This window comes from Mus caroli, chromosome 15, assembly GCF_900094665.2.
Source record: "Mus caroli chromosome 15, CAROLI_EIJ_v1.1, whole genome shotgun sequence".
Taxonomy (NCBI): Eukaryota; Metazoa; Chordata; class Mammalia; order Rodentia; family Muridae; genus Mus; species Mus caroli.
In genome coordinates, this window is record NC_034584.1 from 66603332 (window position 1) to 66627088 (window position 23757).

Consider the following 23757-nt stretch of genomic DNA (forward strand, 5'->3'; position numbering starts at 1 on the left):
GAGCAAGCCAGTAAGCAGCACTCCACCACAGCCTCTGCATCAGTGCCTGCCTCCAAAGTCCTGCCCTGTTTTGAGGCCCTGTCCTGACTTCCTTCAAGGAAGAACAGTGGCTTGGAAGTGTAAATCAAATCAACCCTTCTGGTGTTTTATCACAACAGTAGCCCTAACTAGGACATGTTTATTTTCAGAAGTCCAGAAAGCTGGTGTAGAACTATCAATAATGAATATCCCTGAATGGGCTATGACAGGTTTTTTTCCCCAAATTTATATTAAATATATACTGGGGGTAACCAGAAGAATAAACCTTTTAGGCATTTAGCACTGTGCACTAAAGATTAATACAATATTCACAAAATCAAGGAACAGGAACAGGTTGGCAAGGCAGCTCAGAGGGTAAAGGTGCTTGCTGTCGAGTCTGAGTTTCAGTGCCAGGACCCACAAGGCAGAGGGGAGAACCACACACACACACACACACACACACACACACACACACACAGTCCTGTGCCCTCCCCACGTGCAGCATGTTAACTCACAAATTAACCCATCAGTAACGCTGAAGTATAATCTACAGGAGGTTTTTTTTTTTTAAGACACCGCGACATGACATCATGTCAACGGGGGAGCCAAAGCAGCAAACCCATCAAGTCACCTTGCTGTAATAGGAGATGGCCTCTTTGTATTTGTCAATGATGTCCTCTGGGCTGAGGCAATTCTTGGCCCTTCCAATCTCAGTGCTGGTGTCAGGATTTATGCCGTTGGTGGTGAGAGCACCTGCAGACAGTGAGAGAGAGAAAACAGTCAGTCGTTCACTTTTTCCTTCCTGTCCCTCGTGTTTTTAAAGAGTCGTGTGCAAGGAGAGAGGTGAGACCTGAGCACATGCCAATGAACTCTAAACCCTGTCTGGAGTCTCCGGGTTATCCACTGGCTGTAGTGGCAGCACCGTGTGCAGTGTTAACTAACTCCGGTGGGCTTCCCGCTCTGTGAAGATTTTCCATTAAAGAACATGCAATGAATTACATAAAAGTACCATATGGACGATGACCCAGAGACCACACTGAGGCCTCAAAGGAAAGAAAATGTATGAGCCATTTCCTGAGCTGGAGAGCCGCCAAGAAAATCACTTGAAAGTGCTGGTTGCCTCTCCAAGGCTGTCACTTTCTATTTCTGATCAACCCTTGCCACCAAACTCCCACAGAGAGAGAGAGAGCTGGAGAGAACTCCATCTTCAGAACAGAAGTAACTATAGTGAGACCTCCAACTGAGGGAAGGAAAGACAGAACTGTCTTTGATGCCGTAGAGCACTCAGAAACTACCTGCTTAAAGCCTTGGTGGCTGAGCTTCTCCTAAGTCACATGTTTATTTTAGAGACAAGGGCAAATCCCAGAAGCCCAACTTCCCTGCCAGCAACTCCGTGTTTGTTAACTGCGAAGGGCCAGGACGTGCTTCGAACCTGGCCACAGGCACCTCGGAAGTGCACATGGTACCCAGGCCCGCTAATCTGGGGCTAGTTTTCTGGAGTGCATGCTTTTGCTCTCGAGTTCTGTAAACTGCCTTGTGTGTTTTCTGAAACAAGACAGAAACATGAAGAGTAGATAATGAAGTGAGGAAATGGACTGATGATGCAGAGGTGAACAAGTGAGGCTAAGAGACCGCCCAGGCGGGCAGAGGCTCTGGTGCAAAATCCTCGTCCGATAAGAAGAGAAAGAACGTTAATAGACAGCCAAGAGGAGTCGGGAGGAAGAAAATATCTCAGTTCTGTCTTGGGCCAAGGTCACATACAGAGCCAGGCATTCCCTTAGAGCGGAGTTCAAGAGGACAGTCACCATGCCTGAGGTATGCGTGCCTGCTGCTGAGCTAGAGGAAGCCAGGACCCGCACCGAAGACCTCTCCGTATGCTCGCTTCTGCAACCCAACTGCAGCAGCTGGAGGAGGGAGCACTAAGCTGAGTGCTCCCGATAGTAAGGCAGGGCCTGGAAGAGCCAGGCTCTCCCTGCTCTCAGGATGATGGACCTCCTACCTCCAAGGCTGTGCGTGGGGCCTGGCCCTGACCACAGCGCTCTGTCTTCCAATGTTTGCCTAGCATTTTGTGTCACATGTCCTGCACGAATTAATATTTAATACATGACCAGGAGTCTTGTCAAAGTTTTTTATTGGCACTAACAAAATCCCCGAGTTTTATTCGATTGAAAAAAAAAAAAGGCATGGGAGAGAGGAGAAAAGGGTTTTCATTGTTCACATGGGGTCACGTCTCTAACCCAGGAACAGGACAGGGAAAAGTCCCCAGACACTCTTCCGAAGGAAGACAGGAGTTACCCTGCTCCCTTAGTACAAGGCTAGAGGGTTTATCGCATATGAAGCAACCAAAAGCATATTATCTATAAGGAACCAGAACCTAGCTCTGCAAATCATCCAGCTGGCTTCATTTCACTCAATAAATGAATAATAAACTAAAAATACTTGCACACAGAAGACCTGATCTTTCCCAATGTCTAGTGTCTTGACAGCCCACACCTAACATGATTGTGAGCCAGTGAGACACAGTCCACAGGACCCAAGCCTCTAGCTAACAGACAGGGGAAGTCAATCCATGGGCTGGTGGGAACCCAGGCTGGAGGGAATGCAAGGTGTGTTTGAGGTGGCACATGACAGAGACTCAGAAGTGCTAGCCAGGAAGTCCTTGAATCGTTCAAAAGATTCAAGATTGTATGCAAGGTCCAATCTGGAAACTCAGGCAGATAGCTGCATCCATGTGTAGAGAGAAGAGACTAAATCAGAGACAAGCAAAGCCACAGAGAGAGCAACCGTGCAATGGCAGAGCCAAGTACCACGGTAACCCTGCCACAGCCACCTGTAATAGGAGACCAAAGCCCCAAAGCCACCAACACACAAAGCCGAGTCTCCCACACAGGTGCTGTTGGCCCTACTGGGGGACTCATAAGAAACTGTGATAGCTACAACCTGGATACTAAAGTTGGCCGTTGGCCGTTGGTGGCACACATGTAAGCTGTGCAGAGTAAACACAAGTCCTCCGAGGGCACACTGCGATGACCTCGACACTGGAAATGCCCCTGAGGCACCAGGATGGTAGCATTTTGCAGCTCACTCTCGCAGAGTCGGAATGACAAAGGAACTTTTCCTTGGTAAGATTTGTCCATTTTAAGGTGTTTGAAAATGAAAGGTTAAAAAAAATTAGAATTCCGGGGCCGTCGAGATGCCTCAGCTGGTAAAAGTAGCTGCTGTTGAACCCGACCACCCCATTTTGATCCCCAAGACTCACACTGTAAAAAGAGAGAACTGATTCCCGCCGACTTCCATGTGCACTCTAGGACCACTATGCACCAACACACCACATAAATAAACCAGTATCATCATTTTAGTTGGGATTTTAAAGCTGGATATATGCCTCTAACCCAAGAACACAGACTGAAACAGGAAATCAAGAGTTCAAAGCCAACCTGGATGACAGAACAAATTCAAGACCAAGGTTATAAGGCCCTGTCACATAAAGATGATGGATGGATGGATGGATGGATGGACGGACAGAAAGATATTCTGGTAAATTCATTAAATTATTAAAAAGGTCTATTAAATAGAATCATTTCAGTGGTGTATAAGAGCAGTAACATACATAACTGGGGATGTGAGTGGGCTGACATGGTAAGAAGAAACCATCACCAGCTCTAAGCAGAGTGGGCAGCCACTCACTGTCGGCACAGCGATAGTGAAAAGAGGAGTCTCAGCATCACATTCCGCGGGCTCTGCTGACACCACTAGGCCCACATTAAAGAACAAGTGTGAGGTCATGCATCTCTTTCCCACCTCAGGAAACAAAAGAACACATCAGGAAGAGCCTGGAGATCTACCATCAAGGAGTCAGGAGGAGGTTGACCAGGACAAAAATATTGAAAGGGTGTGGTTTTTCAGTAAGCTGAAAGAAGACCAAGAGTGGATTGCAGAAATCTCACAGAAGAAACAAAATAGAAATGGGCCCTTCCACAACAGGAAGACAGACAGACACCACCCTATGGCAGAGCACTGCTTCCTCTCAGTACACAACCAAGTTCCCAAATGCTGGGCCACAAGAAGGTCTCAACACGTGTAAATTAAATTGAATTAAATTGCAAGTAAGTCCTCACACCACCACAGCAGGAAATTTAGAAAATTCATAAATACATAGAAAATAAACACCCAACACACAGATAAACATTTCAAAGGGAAATCAGAAGATATTTCCAGTCAAACGCAGTACACCGAAAATGAGATGCCACGGGTAAGGTCGAGGAGAGACTTCTGGGTCTCACCACCCACATAAGAAAAGATGGCCAGCTGATGAGAAGACTAGAAGAAGATTAGAGAAACTAAATTCTAAGCAAGTGAGAGGAAGGAAAGAAATTTAAAGTATAACAGAACTAAGTGAAATAGAAAAAAAAAATCAATAAAACGACAAGCTACTTTAAAAAGAAAAAACAGTAACAAAACTGACAAACTGGAAGTGAAGAGAAGGAAAGACTCCAACTGTTAAAACCAAAACTGACAAGAAGAAGAAAAATTATGCCACTTGCAAGAAAATGGATGGGACTGGGCTCACCATGTTAAGAGAAAGAAGCCAGACTCCACACATAGACGCCATGTTGTCTCTCTATGAGGAACCTAGATGTAAACACAGGTACAGAGACGGGGAGGGAGGAGGGAGAGACAGAAAACGGACAGACAGACAGGCAGGCAGGCAGGCAGGAATAAAAATGCCTTTCCCTCTGTGTCACATGGCCTTGATAAATTTAGAGAAAGCCATGGTGCAAGATGGCTTAAGCCCTTCAAATCTGTTATTCTCTTTAAAAGTAGTTTTAGATATTTGACATATTTCATTTGACAGACATTTTAGGATCTACTTTAAAAAAAAAAAAAAAAGCCGGGCGTGGTGGCTCACGCCTTTAATCCCAGCACTTGGGAGGCAGAGGCAGGCGGATTTCTGAGTTCAAGGCCAGCCTAGTCTACAAAGTGAGTTCCAGAACAGCCAGGGCTATACAGAGAAACCCTGTCTCAAAAAACCGAGAGAGAGAGAGAGAGAGAGAGAGAGAGAGAGAGAGAGAAGTTAAAATAAAATCATAGTGTAGAATTCCCATCATGACTGCAGGGATTAAGCGTATGCATCACTATACTCAGCCTCTAAATAATTTTTGTGTTTGTTTTGAGAAAGGGTTTCTAAGTATAGCCTTGGCTGTCCTGGAACTCACTGTATAGATAGACCAGGCTGGCCTTGAACTCAGATATAAAATTCTTAAGGAAAAAAAAGTCAGGTCTAAAAAAATCAGACATTATTACCAATTACATAAGCAAACAGGACCGTAAAGTGATACATTATAAATTATATAATCCAGATGAAACAGACAAGCTCCTAGAAAGACACAAGACAAGTAAGAAGGAAAAGGAAGCCTTTTATTGTTGTTGTTGTTTTTCCTTTTTCCAAAGATACTGAACTAATAACCAAATAGTTTCCAAGAAGGAAAAACCCAGATAACGGCACCAGCACAGAGGAGGTCTCGAGCCAGTGCCCCTCCCCAGTGATTGCAGTTGCTAACTCTTCCTCCAGCAAGAGCTCACTGACCCCAGCAAGACCCAGACACAGGGCATGTGCAATGTGCACACGAATAAAGGACAAAAGACACGTGATCATCTAGATAAACAAGGGTTAAAAAAAAAAGACAGAAAAATTCAATACTTTCCTGGTAAAGAGCCTTCCTGCACTAGAGGAGACATTCCTAGGCCTGTGAAGGATGCCTTTAAAACCAACCTACAGCTAAAACAATACTAACGCTAAAAGGCTCGGTGTGTGTCCCCCTGAGATAAGGACTAAGACAGGACATTCTGATTCAAAATCAACAAGGAGAACTATTTCTGTTTTCAGGGACCAAGATGTTTGTAACAAAGACACTGAACTGATGAAGTCAGCCAGGCTGTGGGGTCAAAGGGTCAACACTCAAAAAGTCAAGAGACCTAGATAGGCTTGCAGCTCACCAGCTGATGGCGGTGTTAGGACAAGTCCACTCCAGTATGTACACACTTAATGATGAATGAAATGGGCTGGGAAGGTGGCTCAGAGGTTAAGAGCGCTTGCCGCTCTCACAGAGGTCAGAGTCGGGTCCCTAGTACCACATCAAGTGCCTCGCACCTGCCAGGCCAACTCCAGGGAAGCTGATGCCTTGGCACACGCGTGCACAGAAACACACATGCGCGCACACACATACATAAACAAAAATAAATCATTTTAAAATTAACAAAAATGCATGTGTATAAAGACATTTGATCCCCAACACTACAGGGGAAAAAGAAAACAACAACAAAAAACAGTAGAAAGATATTCCATGTCCATAGATTGGAAAATTTAATATCTCTCTTTGGGTTTCTTATGTATATGCAGATATATATGTATATATATATATGTGTGTGTGTGTGTGTACATATGTGTGTATACATATGTGTGTGTGTATATATTCTGGTGTCGATGTATATGCAGGCATATATTTATAAGTAGGTACTATATTATGTGTATCTGTTTATAGGTATGTACACTGAATGTGAGCCTATGGAGCACAATAGAGGAGCTGAAGTTACATGCAATTATAAGTCACCTAACGTAGTATGGCAACCAAGGACAGGACCTCCACAAGAGCAGTATGCACTCTTAACTACCCAGCCCTGGAAGAAGTAATATTCTTTAGGTGACAATATGGTATGTACCCCATGTTGGTCTACACACTCAGAGAAGTCGCTATCAAGATCCCAGCAAATTCTTTTCAGAAATTGACTATCCCTAAAATTCATATGTAAATTTAAGGGACCCAAAATAAACACAAAGTAAAATGCAAGTGGGTAGCTATGTTTAAATCTGTCTAATTTGCTTTCTGTTACCCTTTAAAGCTCTACAGCGGACATGGTTTTTGACAATAAGACATGTTTTAAAATACATACATAACTCTTGAAATAACCATAAAGAGGGAAATAAATGCCTAGTTTAAAAAATCTTCATAAGCATGGAACGAAGCTCTCATAAACTGAAGACGCTCGTCACAGGCGCCTCATGCTCCTTGGGAAGTCTCTACAGCATCTGAGCGCCAACCCCACCAACCCTACGGAGAAGGGAGCCCTAAAAACACCAGGCTCAACAAGCTCAATGGGACTATGTAAACTCTTTTCGGCAGATTGGAGTTCCATATGTAAGCCAGGATGAACTAGGTCAAACTTCACTAGACCCAGGGATGCCTTTCAAATAGAATCCTAAAGGCAGACCATCCGAGAAGCCACAGAATGCTCTGGGGAAAAGACTAAAATCCCCAACCCTGGCCCCATAGACATGTCTGTTTCACTATAGGATGCGACACACTTCGACCCAGAAAAGAATATCTTAATTGAGCCGAGAGATCAATAGTTCTCGTCTCTTGTCAGATCTAATGAATGAATCTCCTCTTCTCCAACTGGTAAAAAGGCTCAGTGTGAGCTTTGGGAAGTTTCTGCCATCCTCCAAGCTGCTGTCTCAGCAGATCACAGGCACTGTCGCATGATCTGCCCCCTGTGTGGTTAATAGCCGACAGCCTTGTCAAGGCTGTACCGAGACCAGCCCTGGGAACACCTTGTTCTCACTCGACTGCCGCAAGGCAAAATAGCACTGTGCACATCCGAGACTTTGCTAGCCATGGCTCTGACAAGCGGCGTGTCCCTAGAACATAAAAAGAACTGATGTAGCTCAATAATTGACAGAATAGGGCAGCCCCTTTCCCAGAGCAAGTACACTAGTGTCCGGCATACTTTGAAAAGGTGCTCGTTAACTGTAAGAGAAACTCCACAACCCTGAGTCCCAACAGCAGTGAGGCACCACGGTGTACCCATCAGGAGTCAGAAAGGTAACACTGGCTGTGGCAGACACAGAGGGACAAACTCACGTGCATGGGCACTGGGACTATGCCAAGGTGTGGCTGCTTTGGAGAAATATCTGGTAGTTTCTCAAGAAGGTAGACGTGGGATGACTGTCTGACCCGGCCATTCCACTCTCCAGATTTACCAACACGTAAGAGAATTGAAAACGGATACAGACAAAAATCCCCACAATGCTCATAGCAACGGTGTTCCTAAGAGACGGAGAGCAGATTCATGCAAGGGTGCGTGAGCTGACAGACTAGAGAGACAAAATGTGGCGTGTTGACTGGCCTGCATAACACACTGCAGTGATGTGAAGTCCTGAGGTGAGCTACAAAAATGGACCTTTAAAACATTAAGTTAAAGAAGTCCCAAAAGAGCCGGGCAGTGGTGGCTCACGCCTTTAATCTAGCACTTAGGAGGCAGAGGCAGGAGGATTTCTGAGTTCGAGGCCAGCCTGGGCTACAGAGTGAGTTCCAGGACAGCCAGGGCTACACAGAGAAACTCTGTCTCAAAAAGAAAAAAAAAAAAGTCCCAAAGGACCACAGTTTACAAAATGCAAGATGGAACACAGTAGGCCAGCATGGAGTGAGAAAGTAAACTACTGTGGGAGAACCTGGGGAAAATGGAGGGCAAGAGGGACTGGCCACTGTGACCACAGAGGATGCATGACCTTCTTGTTGGGGAGAGCAAAGTCCTACAATGGCCTGTTGTGCTTGGCTGTAGACTTGTTTTGAAGCTGCTTTTAAAAATTAAACAGTGTTCTCTCTCTCTCTCTCACCTGAGCTCAAATTGCAAGTCTTTTCACTAGAAGAGGGTACCAACCTGAGCAGCCAAATGGGAAAGCAAGAGAGCAGAATTAGCCAAAGGCTTCGCTTGAAGGGGGTACTCAGATGCACATACAAGGTTCAGAGCAAGAAAGGGGGTCTGAGAAAGGAATCGTTGCATTTAAAAGAAGTCTGTCTGCCACTGGGGAGGGAGGTGGCCCTCTGTTCTTAATTAGCAATGAGACAGAGGCAAGCACCCAGAGCCAGAAGAAGCACAAAGAGATGCCCAGCTAGCTTCCTCTGGGGGAAGTCAAAATCTCTCTCCACCAGATGATCAAATGCTAGTGCAAGTGGCTATGTACTCTGTGATGGTCTAGGAAAGTGGCTTCTTGGTAGGGCAGGACAATGGTTTCTCCTCTGAGAGGGTCTGGGGCACTGGCACTGACCCCTCCTTCCCAGAGCACTACCCCATGAGCTGCCAGGATCTGAACTGCAGAAGAGGGCCAAAGTAAAAGATGGCCAGGCTCTGTCCTAGCTAAAGACTCCTACTAAAGACATGAAGCTGCAGGCTTTGGCCTGGAACCTGGTGAGGCCAGGGCTGGGCATGGGATTAGAAGAGCCTCAGATACCTGCCTGTGTCCCTTGGCGAGTCCAGCTCATACTGGTCTCACTTAGGATGGCTGCAAAGATGCCCTCCAACGTCACCACTGAGTGGCAGCTCCACCCTCTGTTGGCAGCTTTCCCGACCACAGGCTCTGACGTGGTCCTACATGAAATATGACGAGTCCCGTGTTCAGAACCCAGCCGTCACCTGTTCCAGGCTCTGCAGACTCAGCTGCAAAACCTTACTCTCGACATTTTTACAAACGACAAACACATCCCTCCCTACCTCAACAGAAGTTTGGCTTTTAGAAGTCAGTCTGACTGTCTCCATCTACTTCTCCCACAAGTATGGGAGACACAACGAAATTCAGTGTTCCATCCGAGGCTCCACAAACAGTCTGGGCTCAGCAGTACCAAGGCATTCAACGTTTATTTCATTCTTGGTTGACATGTTTGTTTTGCCTCAGTTCCATGCATATGTGTGTGCTGGTTGTGTGGGCGTGTGCATGTGTGCGGGCAGGCGCCGACTCTGTCTAAAAGTACGTTTCAGATTCCCCTGAGCTGGAGTCACAGGCGCCTGTGAGTTAACAACCATGGTTGCTGGGAACCAAATTCTGGGAACCAAATTCAGTTCCTCTGCAAGAATAGGAAGCACACATTACCAATGAGCCATCTGGCCCCTCCCCAGGTTGTTTGTTTGTTTGTTTGTTTGTTTTGAGAGCAGGTATGTTTTTAAGACAGGGTGTTGATACATAGCTGAAGCCGGCTCCTTCCTCAGCCTCCTGAGTGCTAATGAGATTACAAGTGTGTGCCACCATTCCTGCCTTGTCAACCTAACTTTCACGAGTACAGAAAGTCCCCGACACCTGTCACAGGAAACCCTGCCGTTGTGTTGATTTTTCTTCAGAAAGCAAACAAAACATTATAAACATCTGGGTCCTTCACTCTTTCCACACACCGTCCTGAGAAATGTAGCCAGCAGTGTAGAGACAGGCCTTGACTCAGACAAGCAGGCTGGAGGTGCTGCCACTTCGAATTTAGACCACGCCAGATGAAAGCAGCCAGCTTGGGTGCAAAGCCCAAGGGAACATGACTGCCTGGATGATCTTCTTCGAAGGATGGTGTCTGCTGCTGCATTGTTACCTACTCATTGTTTCTAGTTAAGCCAAAAGTAACCGAGCTTATCATGAAATAGTTAAGCACAGTAACAAAGCAAGTTTCTGATGGATTCATGGCAGAAAATTAAGATGGGGAAAGAAAGACCCAACACTGAAAAAGGGGGAAAAAATGCAAGATTTCTTAAGAACACACAAGCTTGGTGGCTCACATATTAGAAGGGTGAGACAGGAGGATTGCCACTAATTCAAGACCAGCCTGAGCTACATAGCAAGACCTGTCTCACTAATAATAATAATAGTCTATAAAAAATGCAATAGGAAATTCAAATCACTGTGGAAAGGAACACAGGCCATAGACTCAGAGCAAAGTCATTACCATGGGGGGATTCAAATCAACAGCATAGGCATGCCCCGTGCATTCAGAGGATTCAAGGCACGATTCTCCAATCATTCAGTTCACCATGCTAGGGGAAAATTGCTCCTCTTCACCAGACAACAGGAAGCAGTAGGGTGCCCCATCAAACACGGACCAAACAATAATCAGGTTTGCCACAGTTCTGATTTAAAGTCACTTAAATCAGACTGTTCCAAAGACCACAAATCCAGAAACCAGAACCATTCATTCACAACACCATGAAAACAAGCACTTAAAAAATAAAAATAATAATAACCAAAAGAAACTAAGCACAGAGATCATGTACCTGGGTCAATGAGAACTTCTTGCGCCCCTGGAAGAAAGAACAGATTACGGTCTTTTATTTGGAAAATAAAACCACTTTTAAAGACAACTAGCAGAACACATTTTACAGTTTGCATCCACCCTGGTGAGCCTAAGACACTTGCAGCTACTGAGGGGAAGAGCGTGTGTGGCAGGCACCGTGCTTTTCTGGTTCCAGGAGGAGAGCAGAGGATCATACTGTCAACCCTGTAGTGAACGAAGAGGAAAATGCCCCTTTATCTCTTCCCTTCCTACTTTCTAAGCTCAGGCTCCTCACTCTCCATCAACAAGTTTCAGAAAGCCTCGTTTCACCAATAAACCAATAACAAGAGAATTTTTTTCCAAATATATGTGAGTGCTCTGACTGAGGTATCAAAGGTTTCAGAAGGAAATATAGTAGTAATACATTAATATTCCCTTCCAGATCTCTCTGTCTCTTTCTTTCTCTGTCTCTCTCCCTATAAGTCTTTGTCTCTCTCTGTGTCTGTCTGTCTGTCTGTCTCTGTGTGTGTGTGTGTGTGTGAGAGAGAGAGAGAGAGAGGGAGACAGACACAGAGAGACAGAGGCAGAGAAACACAGAGAGAGAGACTGACTTATGAACTACAGGGCACTTATCAAAGCTAAGGAAGTGATGTTTAGAGGTAGTTTATACTGAAGCGGTAGCACAGTTGGTAGAGTATTTCCCTAGTATGCATAAGGCCCTGGGGTCAATACCTAGGACAACATAAACTGGGCATGGTGACGTATGTCAGAAATTCCAGAACTCAGAAGAGACGATCAGGAGGTCAAGGCCATCCCTGGCTACATAGTAAGTCTGAGACCAGAATGGGATAGCCGTGACCCTGTCTCAGAGTGGACAGTAGAAGCTAGAAAACCAGCTCAGCAGTTAGGAGTGTTGCTCTTGCAGAGACCAAGATTCAGGTCCTGCCACCCACTCTATGCAGCTTACTGTAATTCCAGCTCTAGGGGGTCTTCTGGCCTCTGAGAGCACTTGCATGCACACAGTACACACACACACACACACAGAGAGAGAGAGAGAGAGAGAGAGAGAGAGATCAGAGGTCACAGAAATCCCCCTACTGCTGCCTTTCAGGTGCTGGGATTAAAAGCATATGCCATCATATCAAGCTAGAAGACATTTTAAGTACAAGGGTAAAGAAAAAGACACCCAGGAAGTGCCAGGCAGTGGTGGCGCATGCCTGTAATCCCAGCACTTGGGAGGCAGAGGCAGGCGGATTTCTGAGTTCAGGACCAGCCTGGTCTACAGAGTGAGTTCCTGGACAGCCAGGACTGTACGGAGAAACCCTGTCTCGAAAAACCAAAAAGAAAAAAGAAAAAAAAAAAAAAAGACACCTGGGAAGAAAGTAAGACAGACCTGAGAGAGCAAGTGAAGGTCTCCATCCTTTAATTTTATTTTTGAGACCAAGTTTTGTCTTGCTCGGTTACCAGGCAGCCCTTGAAGTTTGAACAGCCAGCTTCCTGCCTTAGCCTCCTCCATAACTAAGATTATAAACCCCAAGGTTACAGATCTGCACACCAGGCCTCACTCTTCTCTTACTTCTTGTTTTTTAAAACATTTTTTAAATGCTTATTATTTTATGTATATGAGTATACTATAGCTGTCTTCAGACACACCAGAAGAGGGTATCCGATCCCATTATAGATGGTTGTGAGCCACCATGTGGTTGCTGGGAATTGAACTCAGAACCTCTGGAAGAGCAGTCAGTGCTCTTAACCACTGAGCCATTTTTCCAGCCCCTTCTCTTACTTCTTAAGTGGATCTTTCTTCACAAAGCTATTTCTCCCTATTCTAACTCCTTAGAAATCAAACATTATAGAATGGTGGATCCAACACCCACCATGCCTGCCACCTCAGTAATGGGGGTGGAAGAGAAGACAGGACCAAGTTCGAGGCCAGCCTGGGTTACACAACAAGCTCTCATCCCTCTTCCCAATGTGGTCACGTGGAATAAATCTTCTTTTTCCTGCTTCCCACTTTTAAGTTGGTTCTGTTTGCCTTATTGAGGATGGGTGGCCAGACCTGACTTGAAACACACAGTATCACGTAAAGTTCAATAACACACCGAATGCATATAGTTGAATCTTAACACCTTCATGCAACCACCTCAGCTGACCTGGAAGCCAGCATCTCCTCCGGACCCTAGATGGTGCTTGCTAATAAGCACAGGAGTGGAGATTTAAGACCTGGCAGGCAGCCTTCTTCTCATCTGCAAGGCGCTGCAGAGCTGTGACATCATGGCTAACCATTACCTAATACTCAGAGAAAGTCCAGTGTCACTGCTGATCTGATAGCAAATCTGCAACCCTCGCTCTGAGCTACCAGAGAAAAACACATATATCCAGAAGGCTTTTTCCAGGTATGTACTGGGGATCAAATGAAGAAATCGTATTCAAGGAGCCTGGTTTTGGGTCCTCTTGTAGAAGCCAGAAAAAAAAAATAAAGCTTTAAAAATAATAAGTAAGTGCAACAGCGCCACCTATGGAACGTCCTGCAAGGATCCCCCAGAATCCGCAGACCACAGGCAAAGTTCAGTTAGCACTGGCACTGGGCAGCTTCATAGAAAGATGGCACTGTTCAACAGCTAAAGTCTGACACCCGGATATTAACCAAAGAGACAGGCTCCCAGAGGACAGTCTAAGAACAGAAAGGGGGTCTCAGAACTGGTTCTTCTTACAGTCAGGCTGCCAAACTTTCTCCCAGTCTCTGTATTTTCCCTAAAGGCAACTGAGGGGGCAGGAAAGATGGCTCAGCGGTTAAAAGCGGTTACTGCTCTCACAGAGGATTAGAGTTTAATTCCACCGCCTTACAACTAGCCTAATGCTCTCTTCTAACCTCCAAAGATACCCTCAAGCATGTGAGTGGATACATACATACTCACAAATAAAAATTTAGGGGCTAAAGAGATGGTTCAGCAATTAGGAACACTGGCTGTTCTTCCAGAGGTCCTGAACTCAATTCCCAGTAACCACACGGAGGCTCACGACATAAATAAATAAACCTTTTTTTAAAAAAAAAGTAGCTGGGCATGGTGGTACACACCCATACATAAACCCAGCACTTAAGAGACAAAGGCAGGAAGATGGGATTGTTAAAAATTCAAGGCCAGCCTCGTCTCTATCTCAAGCTCCAGGTCAGCCAGGGCTACCCTGTCAAATAAACAAACAAATCTGTAAAATAACCATGACTTCAGTCTGTCCTGTTTTCCCAGACACTCCTTAAACTCAGGCCGCTGAAAAAAGAGTTCACGGTGACAGGCAGGGGCTCTGTAAGAGGCCAACTCAGTTGCCACCCTAACTCAGCAGGAATTCAACAGCTGGGTGACAAGTCTCTGTCCCTTTAAAAAAAAAAAAAAAAAAAGAGTACTTGCTCCAACCCTCAAATGTTCCCACTGGGGAGCTGTAAATCCCTGCCCGAGGCTGAGGAGTGCTGGTAGATATTTGGACCTTTTCTTTTCTTTCCTTTTTCTTTCCTTTTTCTTTTTTTTTTTAAGGTTTATTTATTTATTATATGTAAGTACACTGTAGTTGTCTTCAGACACACCAGAAGAAGGTGTCAGATCTCTTTATGGATGGTTGTGAGCCACCATGTGGTTGCTGGGATTTGAACTCGGGACCTTTGGAAGAGTAGTCAGTGCTCTTAACCGCTGAGCCATCTCACCAGCCCCTCTTTCCTTTTTCTTTTTCTCTTTTTCCAGACAAGGTTTCTCAGTTTATCTCTGGCTGACCTGGAACTCCCTCTGTAGACCAGGCTGGCCTCAAACTGCCTCTGCCTCCCGAGTGCTGGGATTGCAGGCGTGCACCACCATGGCCTGGCTCTGGACCATGTGTCATGCCAGTCCCCACCATCAAATGCCAGTGACAGAGATGAGCACCAGGTGTTCTACCAGCAAGCCACACCTCAGGCCTGTTTTGATCAATTTAATTATAAGTAATATTACCAAGTTCAGAGAGAAGAAAAAGTAGAGGCCACCATTACTAAGAAACCTTTACAAGTCAATGCTAAACACTTTCTTCCAGTTGAATGTGCTCTATACATTTTGGGGTGGGGGTCCTATATAAGGGACTCAGGTCCTCCCACGGTGCTAGGCAGGAACTCTACAAGTGGGCTACAATCTCCATCTTGGTTGTTTTGTTTTGTTTTGTTTTGTTTTTTCAAGACAGGATCTCATGTAGTCCAGGCTAGCCTCAAATATACTATGTAGCTAAGGCTGACCTTCCATTCCTAAGCCTCTGGCCTCCACCTTCCAGATGCTCTGAGTATGTGAGCCCAGCATCATATCTGGCTTTCCAGCCCTAATTTTTTAAAGAAACTACATTTTGTCCTTTAGTTATAGACCTACAGGTCCACATCCAAATCTTCAGGATAAAGATCAGTGCCCCCACTTGTGAGTAGCATGAAGCTAGGATTGGAAGACAGATTAAAAGAAAGAATTAAGGGGAAAAAAAACTACAAAAATTGTTTAAACTTTTTAAATTTTTTTTTAAAGGGAAAGAAATGTCCCCTTTTCCGAGGAAATGCACTTGAAAACTATTCAGCCAGGGTCTGTGAGGTCTGAAAGTGTTCAGCTGAATTCCTGGGGCCTGGAGAAGCAGCTTGTGGTTAGAAACTCCTACACGCTTACAGAGAGCACAATTCCGTTCCCAGCCACCACGTGATACAGCTCACAACTACCTGCAACTCTAGCTCCCAGTGATGCAACATTGTTTTCTGACCTCTGCAGGCACTCACGACGGACAGATAGATGCACACACACACACACACACACACACACACACAGAGTGAAAATAAATCTTAAAAAAAAAAAAAATGTAGACGTATCCTTGAGGTTGGAGAGATGGCTCAGTGGTTAAGAGCACTGGCTGCTCTTCCAGAGATCCTGAATTCCAGTCCCAGCAACCACAGGGTGGCTCACAACCATCTGTAATAGGGATCCGATGCCCTCTTCTGGTGTGTCTGAAGACTACAGTGTGCTCATATACATAAATAGTTCTTTAAAAAATACAAGTATCGTCCATTCCTGTTACTACTTGCTAATCATCATAAAACCAGTAATACTGACAGCTGCCTCAGCCTTCCCCTACCATGCTCCACCCTAGCCCCTTCAGACAGGGTCCCTCACCTAAGGTCCCTTAGGCTGGCTTGCAATGAGTTCCAGGGATCTGTGTGGTAGTGCTGCAGACAAGATAGAACCTAGAACCACCCAGGAGACAGGCTGCTGGCTGGGCACACCTGGGCACGCTGTCTTCATTATGTTAACTGAGGCGGGCCCTATACAAACAGGGAAAGTGAACTGACCGCTGGTGGTCCTTTCTCTCTGCTTCCTGATTATGAACATCACGTGACTGTGACTCCGTCCCCATATGGACTGCCACCTGCAATTAGGAGTTAAATAGAGCTTCTTCCTACATTGCTTTTGTCAGAGTATATTGTCACAGCAAGTAGGGAAAATAAATAAGAGAACTTGTCTCTGCCACCCAGTGCTGTGTTTCTCGTGTTTAAAAAACACGTTCTTACCCACTAAGCCATCTTCCCAGACCCTTTTCGCATGTGCGAGTGTGTGCGAGTGTGTGTGTGTGTGTGTGTGTGTGTGTGTGTGTGTGTGTGTGGTGGTGGTGGTCAGAGGACGACTTGCGACAGTCGGTTTTCTCCTCTCCCACCACATGGATCAAAGTCAGGCCATCAGACTGAGTGGCCAATGCCTTTACCCACTGGACCATACTCCTAGCCCTTCAGTGTCTTTTGAAATACTTTCTTGCTGTATAGCCCAGGCTGGCTTGGAACTCACTACGTAGCTCAAGCAGGCCTCGGACTCATGGGAATCCTCCTGACTCAGCCCCTTGAGATTAAATGACTTGGTCCCAATCACATGTAACAAAATGTTACATGCATCTGGGATTCTGCTCTTCTGTGGCTAAAAAGGAGAGCTGGAAGGTAAGGGAGGGTGCTAGATGCTTGGCTTGTCTGCCGTAAGGCAGGGCTGACACTACACAGTAGCTGCTCTAGAGATTAGAATCTGAAGGAGGATGGTGCATCTGTCCCCCGGGTCCAACCTGCAATGAGCAGAAGGCCACTCTGCTTCTACGGCAGTCAGTCTCTTTGACCTCCTGGCCTTTCGGCTGTCACCTGAGTACTTTAAGGTACAGGCTGTCCTCAACAATGAAAAGTTCCAACATTTTCACACAAAGCAAAGCTAAATGAAGACACTTCTCCTGAGACGTGGACCAGTTCTTCTGTTGCTTAAGCTCTGTTCACACCCAGCAAGGAAACAAGATGAAACGAGAAAGGAAAGGTTACAATGTTAAGCTAAAAGCTTGGAGGGGGGCCTTCACAGTCACAGCAGGAGGAGGGGGTGGCACACTGACAACCTGGGAGCTGACAAGGAGTGAGACTCCAGAGGCTGTGGTCTCTCAGCAGGACCCGCAGCTATACCCAACGTGCAACCCAGCATCTGGGGGGAGCTCAGAACCCAGGAGGCCAGAGCAGATTCCTCCCTACTCTCAGCATCGCCTTCCTAGCCCTACTCCCTTTCCACTCTGATGATGGAGGTGCCATCAGGGGCTTCTGGCACACTGGCATAAAGGGCCCTCGAGAATCACATGCCGTCATCTGAGCATGTCCCGCAGAACCCAGGACACTTATCAGCTTCTGCATGCTCTACAGTAGGTGATGACAAAGTCACTCCGATTCCCCTTCTAACACATCCGCTCCTGGGGACTGAAGCTCCCTGAGAAAGCCACACCTCCACGTCAGAGTCCACAGACTGACTGAACGACTGCTTCTATGACTGCAGAGTTTGACTGTGACAGATCAAGAATCAGGACTATCTTGGGCTGCCTTTAGCACCTTAACAGCCATTCCTTGCCACCCCGGAGCCAACGTCCTTGTGACTATCCTCTAATGGATTATTAATTTAGCAGAGCCCTACTTTCCACCAACCCTAAAGCTATGAACGTCATCAGATAGCAACTGAGACCTACTGCAGAGACTTCCCTGTTTTGCTGTAACCCCCAAATTCATGTCCCCGCCAATGTTTTTGATGAGTTCACTCATTTATGGCTGTCTTTGGTTCTCTGACTATAAAGAGCTCATATAACCATGTCCATAGTAGAAGAATGTCACTTGGGACAAACCGAATCTATGTTCGTGGCCTATAATCACTCATATTTGGTTCAGAATAAATGGTCTCCTTTGGGTCAGGCATAGTGTCACACTCGCACGCCTTTGATCCTAGAACTCTGGAGGCAGAGGCAAGTGTATTTCTGAGTTCAAGGCCAGCCTGTTCTACGCTTGAGTCCCAGGACAACCGTGACTATACAGAGAAAACCTGTCTCACAACCTAACACTAATAACAAATTAAATAAATAAATGAAATGAATACTAAACTATGCCCTTCTCTTTCAAGTAAAGAGTGTGTCCGGCAATGACATTGTGCTGTCCCCACTGAGGAGAAAATGTGGCTTTCTCTTCACTGAGGTTTTCTAAAGGTCTCACAGACCCACAAGTGTCTTTGGCTTGGAGTTAGGCATTGCTCATCATTGCCCGGCCTCCACAATGTGACTAGTAACACACTAAGATCAAAAGCTCACTGAGCACTTGTGGATCTCTGCATCTAGAGAAGTCTTTCGCTCTTCACTGGAAGCAATAACTGGGGGGTTGGGGGGGGGGGAGATAAACTAGCTAGGAAATTTTAAATGAAATAGGAAGTATCCCTGGTCCCTGCATCTGCAGTTAAAACTGGCACCAGGGACCAATGTTACCCATTACATGGGTGCCCAAGTCCATTCTGCCAGGGGATTTCACCAAGGGCCTAGGATTCAGTGATAGACACTGCATGTAAACCTTCACTGTACCAGTCAGGCCGATAAGCCAGAAGAAAATGTCTCCTTCGAGATTGCACAGAATCCTCCTACCTAGAAACACTCATCGGGCCTAATGAAAAGGAAAAGACAGCACAGCTCCTCTCCTTAGAGACTGCAGTGGGTGCAGGCTGGAGAGAGGCAGGCTCACCTGGCCGGTGTCTGTTGGCTGCTTCTGAGGGCAGTGAGCTGCCTTGGAGTCTCCGAGCCCCAGTCTTGCCACCAGTTCCTCCGGGATAATGATAAATGACTGAAGCCGAGCACAAGCCCTCCAGGGCAGCTGGATGGGGAAGAGATGTACAGAGGATTAGTAAAGTCACCCTGCAGGGGCACAGGATGACTTAAACAGTCAGCTTATCTGAAAATGCCAATTTCCCAAAAACAAAGTTTACAGTTAAAAATCACTAGCTGGGCATGGTGGTACATGCCTTTAATGCCAGCACTGGGAAAGCAGAGGAAAAGGCAAGTAGGTCTCTGTAAGTTCAAAGCCGGCCTGGGTTACATAGTAAGTTCTAGGCCAGAGTGAGAGCCACCCACCTTCCACAGGCCATGTCAAAACAGGCAACACAAGAGGCTAGCAAGGCTCAGAGCTCCACTGATGGCCTGAATATGCAGGGAGAATTTCATTTTCTCATTTCTTCATTTGTTCATAGGATCAGCCTTTTTAGGGTTCTTTTGTTTGGTTTGTTACATTTACTTATTTAATGGGATGAAATGAGGGCATGTGCCATCGTGTGCGGGTCAAAGTCAGAGGGCAGCTTAGGAGATTTAGGTCTCTCCTACCACTCTGTGGGTGCTGAGAACTGAACTCAGGGCATCAGACTTGGCAGCAGGGCACCTTTACCCACTAAGTCATTGCATCGGCCCTGAGGGACCAGCAGTTTTACACACATTACACTGGAGGCACTGTGCCAGGCTGTGGAGCTGTAGCTCTGTGCAGCAGGAAGTGTGCTGGGTTGGAAACATTTAACAGTAGGGCTGGAGGTGTGCACAGTGGTGATGGAGCGTTCAGCTAGCAAGCAAGGCTCCATCCTAGACAGAGGAGTGAAGGCAAGGAGGAGGGAAGAGAGAGATGGGGCGAGGGGGGATTTAAAACCAATAGCTCTAAGCAGGGTGATTGTGGTGCATGTCTCTAATCCCAGCATATGGGAGGCAGAGGCAGATGGATCTCTGAGTTAGAGGCCAGCCTGGTCTACAAAGTGAATTTCAGGACAGCCAGGGCTACACAGAGAGAAACAAAACAAAAAAATGTAATAACTCTAAAGGTAGGACCGAACTACCTTCCCCGTATTGTACATTCGTCTGTGCCATCTGGAATAGCAGCAGACACGTGTGGACCAATCTCCTTCTTAAGGTAGCCCCATACACACATACTGTACATCCGATTGTCTCACAGGCTACATCTTCATGACCTCTAATGGGTGCAAGAAGAATGTGCGCTGGAGTGAAGAGGCAAGGGCATGGACGGTGGCAGCCAAAGCAGAGGCCAAGAACACAGGCAGAAGAACACACATGCTTCCTTTAGTGGATGCAGAGCAGGCAGGGCGCAGAGTAAGCAGCAGATGCGGGAAATGAGCCCACAGAGCAATTAGCAGGCACTGCCCGCTTCCCCTCCCTTGCCTCTCTTTGTGCCATTTCCTCATAGTCAAATACCAGTGGACACGTCCACACGCATCTGGTCAGACACTCTTACCCCCTAACCACAGGAAGTCATTCACTGAGCGCAGGAGCTCCACGGACATGTGGTAGTGTACCAGGGCGTCCTGCAGCATCCCAGCCTGGAGGCACAAGTCCCCAACGTGTTTCCGCATGCGTCCTTGGCACCGTTTCTTGTAGTGTCTGTAAGATAAAATCCAAGGGAGACGCCTGGTTACTGCTGCCCCTCCCCTCCACCCCAGGCATAGGGCTGAGCACGATGCAGGTTTCTACCACTAAGAGATGCTGAGAAGCCGGTGTTAGGCTCTAAGGTTGGAAGCCAGCAGCAGTCATTGCCAGTCATGTGAGCTACAGGGGTCCTGGCCTCAAAGCTGTGCTGCGGTGTGGTTTTTATAAAGTAGTCTGTAGCTGCGACTCCTGTTCCCTTCTCAGATGCAGCTCTAGCAGGAGCCTTCTTCTCAGATAGCTCCAATTTCAACCTTATCACAGAGGGTATGTCTCTGCTTTTAAATAAATCAGTGACTTCCCCCCCTTTTAACTTCAGCCCCAGGACTATTCCATAGAAAGAGATGGGGCCTATCATTGGCCAGCTATCTGGCTGGGGCTCTTCAAACACTGGCGAAGACGTGCTGTGGACCAATGCTTACCCTCTGAAAACACTACTGACCCTTTGACTATTAACCAGCTTCAAAGATGGCGATCCTTTTAGGAGATGCAGGGGTATTCATCGGAAGCAATTCTTTTCAAGAATGAGCCCTAGAGGAGGGGGTAAGGTCCTGACTAAATCAAAGAGACTGGCACCTGACAGGAAGTGAAGCCAAGTCTGGCCCAACTCCATCAGTGCCCCCTGGCTCTGAGACTGCCTCTGATTACTTAGCATCTCTACACTCAATGCTATGAGAACTAAGGTACGACTGCGCACAGGTGGAGAGGAGGTACTTCAGCTTTTCCTAGCTTACTCCCTGGCCACCCGGGATGGCACTGCTAACAAGCCACACTGCCCTGGGCCTAGCCTCACTACCTGAAGGGGAAAAAAGAAAAATCACTCTGGGGGGGCTGGAGATGGCTCAGCCAGATAACCCTCATTCAGTTCCCAGCACCCACGTGATAGCACCCAATAGACTGTCACTAACTCCAGCTCCAGGGGATCCGGCACTGTCCTCTCCCTCCTCGGGCACTCACACAGGGTATACCTCAGAGAAAGGGAGTGCAAAAGTGTCATCTTTGGTTGTTCCTGCTCGTTATCTGAAGCCAGGTCCTTGCCAGAGTGACCTGTCACTTGGGAGGCTGCGGGGTGGGGTGGGGGGTGTTGGTTCCACTTCACTACCAAGGAATTTGGAGCTTGTGACAGAGCTTGGGCACTTAGAAGGGGAGATTTTTTTTTTCTAAGACGCCAAAACTGGCCTGCTTTAAGTTCAAGCATCACAGAGCAGACTCAGTAGAGAGAAGGTCTGACCAACCTGAGCCTAGATCCTGCTACATCACCCACTAGCTGTGTGATGTCGGACCAATTACTTCAGCGCTTAGCGAATGATGACTCTACAGAAGTAGGCCTGCCGCCCCGACCTTGGATACCGTTGGCAATGTGAGGGACACGAGTTGGGGTCGGAGTTGACAGATAGCTGTGCTGGCTTCATCACCCCTTCTCCTCTTCCCCAGAGAGCACTGAGCCTACAAATACTCAGGCAGCACGGTAGCTCACACTGCCTTCTCCCTGGGAGCTACCACAATCACAGGAACTAAACTAGCCAAGACCTCTTCCACCACTCCTGTATCACCAACATCCTCAGACCCCCTCCCCCTCCCCACTCCCAACACCCAACCCTCCATTTGGGCCCAAAGAAGGGACAGGAAATTAGCTGGAAACCCCATCCTGCCCCTGCTTGGGGCCCTTCCCTTGAGGATGGCCTCGCCTCTCTCCTGCCACTATGGGCAAATTGTTCCACATGAACTCCGCCTACAAGCCACTACCGGAGCCCGAGTCACTCAGAGCTAGCCACGGCAGGATTTTCACAATCTGGACAGCCAACTCTCCACATATGCAACACCTTTAGGACAACTGCCCCGAGAGCCCATATTCCCTGCGACTGGGGCTCTTCCCATCCCCAGCCTCCAAAGGGCTCCTCAGATCAGCTCATCTATTCCCAAGGCTCTAGACACACAACAGGACCTGGCCTGATGTACAGCAAGCATCCAGAGCTGTGTGCCACACTACTTCTAAGGGGGTCTTCACTAAGAAAGGCAATTTCTCCTTCAAGGGGCACCAGGGAGGTTCCTTGTCCCTCACGAGGGAAACCCAGAGGACAGACCAGGACTCAGATCTCTGAAGGTGTCTCTGACAAGCCTGCTAGAGTAAGCAGATGAGATGAGGAGAGTCCGGGACAAGCTATGGTCCCATGAACAAATGCAGGACCTAGTGAGTGACAGAAAGGCTCTGCAACCATAGTAGGTTCCCTGCTATTTCCCTGCAGCAGAGCCCCAACTCCCTGAGCCTGGGACAATAATTTCCTTTTGCTCCCAGGCCCCTAGAATGGGAGGGAACCTCTCAGCAAGTTCAGCCTATCTCCATGGAGACAAAGTAAATGAAATATGAAAGCGCTGGCAATACATGGAGGCTCAGAGGCAGTGTTCCGCCGTAGCAGCAGGATGCAGAACAAGACCCTTGCCCTCCAGTCAGGTGAATGGGGGGGGGGGGGCCAGTGGGGACTAGGTCAGCCAATGATCATCCTGGAAGGCTGACTTCAGATGCTGAGGGGTCTAGATCTGTGATGCAGATGAGTGACATGCCATCTGGTGCAGCGTGAGCTTCCTGCCTGTATCAGGGAAGAAAGCCTGCCTGGGAGAGCCTAGGCAGAGCTCTGCAGGCAGAGAGGAATCGTAATCAGTAACATAAGCCTCCACATGGTTAAGACTCAACGAACTAGCTATTTGGAAGGTCACTGCTTCCCGCTCTTTGAAAAGTCACCCTTGAGCCCTCTTAAAGAGAGAGGCTGCTGTCCACTGAGAATGACCTCTGTCCTTTCTGGGGAGAAGCTGCTGGAAACAAGGAAGCGGGACTGGACCCCTCGAGGAGAAGCAAAGAGAGAAGGCGGGCAGATCCTCACAG

The 23757-nt window shown here is 47.1% G+C and overlaps 1 protein-coding gene across 3 annotated transcripts in view; it reads right to left on the reverse strand.

Annotated features, from left to right (window-relative positions):
- The window catches only part of Trappc9 (trafficking protein particle complex 9), a 481588-nt gene that overhangs the window by 451772 nt on the left and 6059 nt on the right, over positions 1 to 23757 (reverse strand). For 2 of the 3 annotated variants that reach the window (XM_021182812.2, XM_029469728.1), the window contains exons 3-6: positions 20689 to 20834; positions 19147 to 19275; positions 11101 to 11127; positions 650 to 771 (exon numbers count right to left, since the gene is read on the reverse strand). In XM_021182812.2, coding sequence (XP_021038471.1) covers positions 650 to 771; positions 11101 to 11127; positions 19147 to 19275; positions 20689 to 20834 — 424 coding nt within the window. The remainder of the gene's footprint in view (positions 1 to 649; positions 772 to 11100; positions 11128 to 19146; positions 19276 to 20688; positions 20835 to 23757) is intronic. The other variant, XM_029469729.1, reaches the window with a different exon arrangement.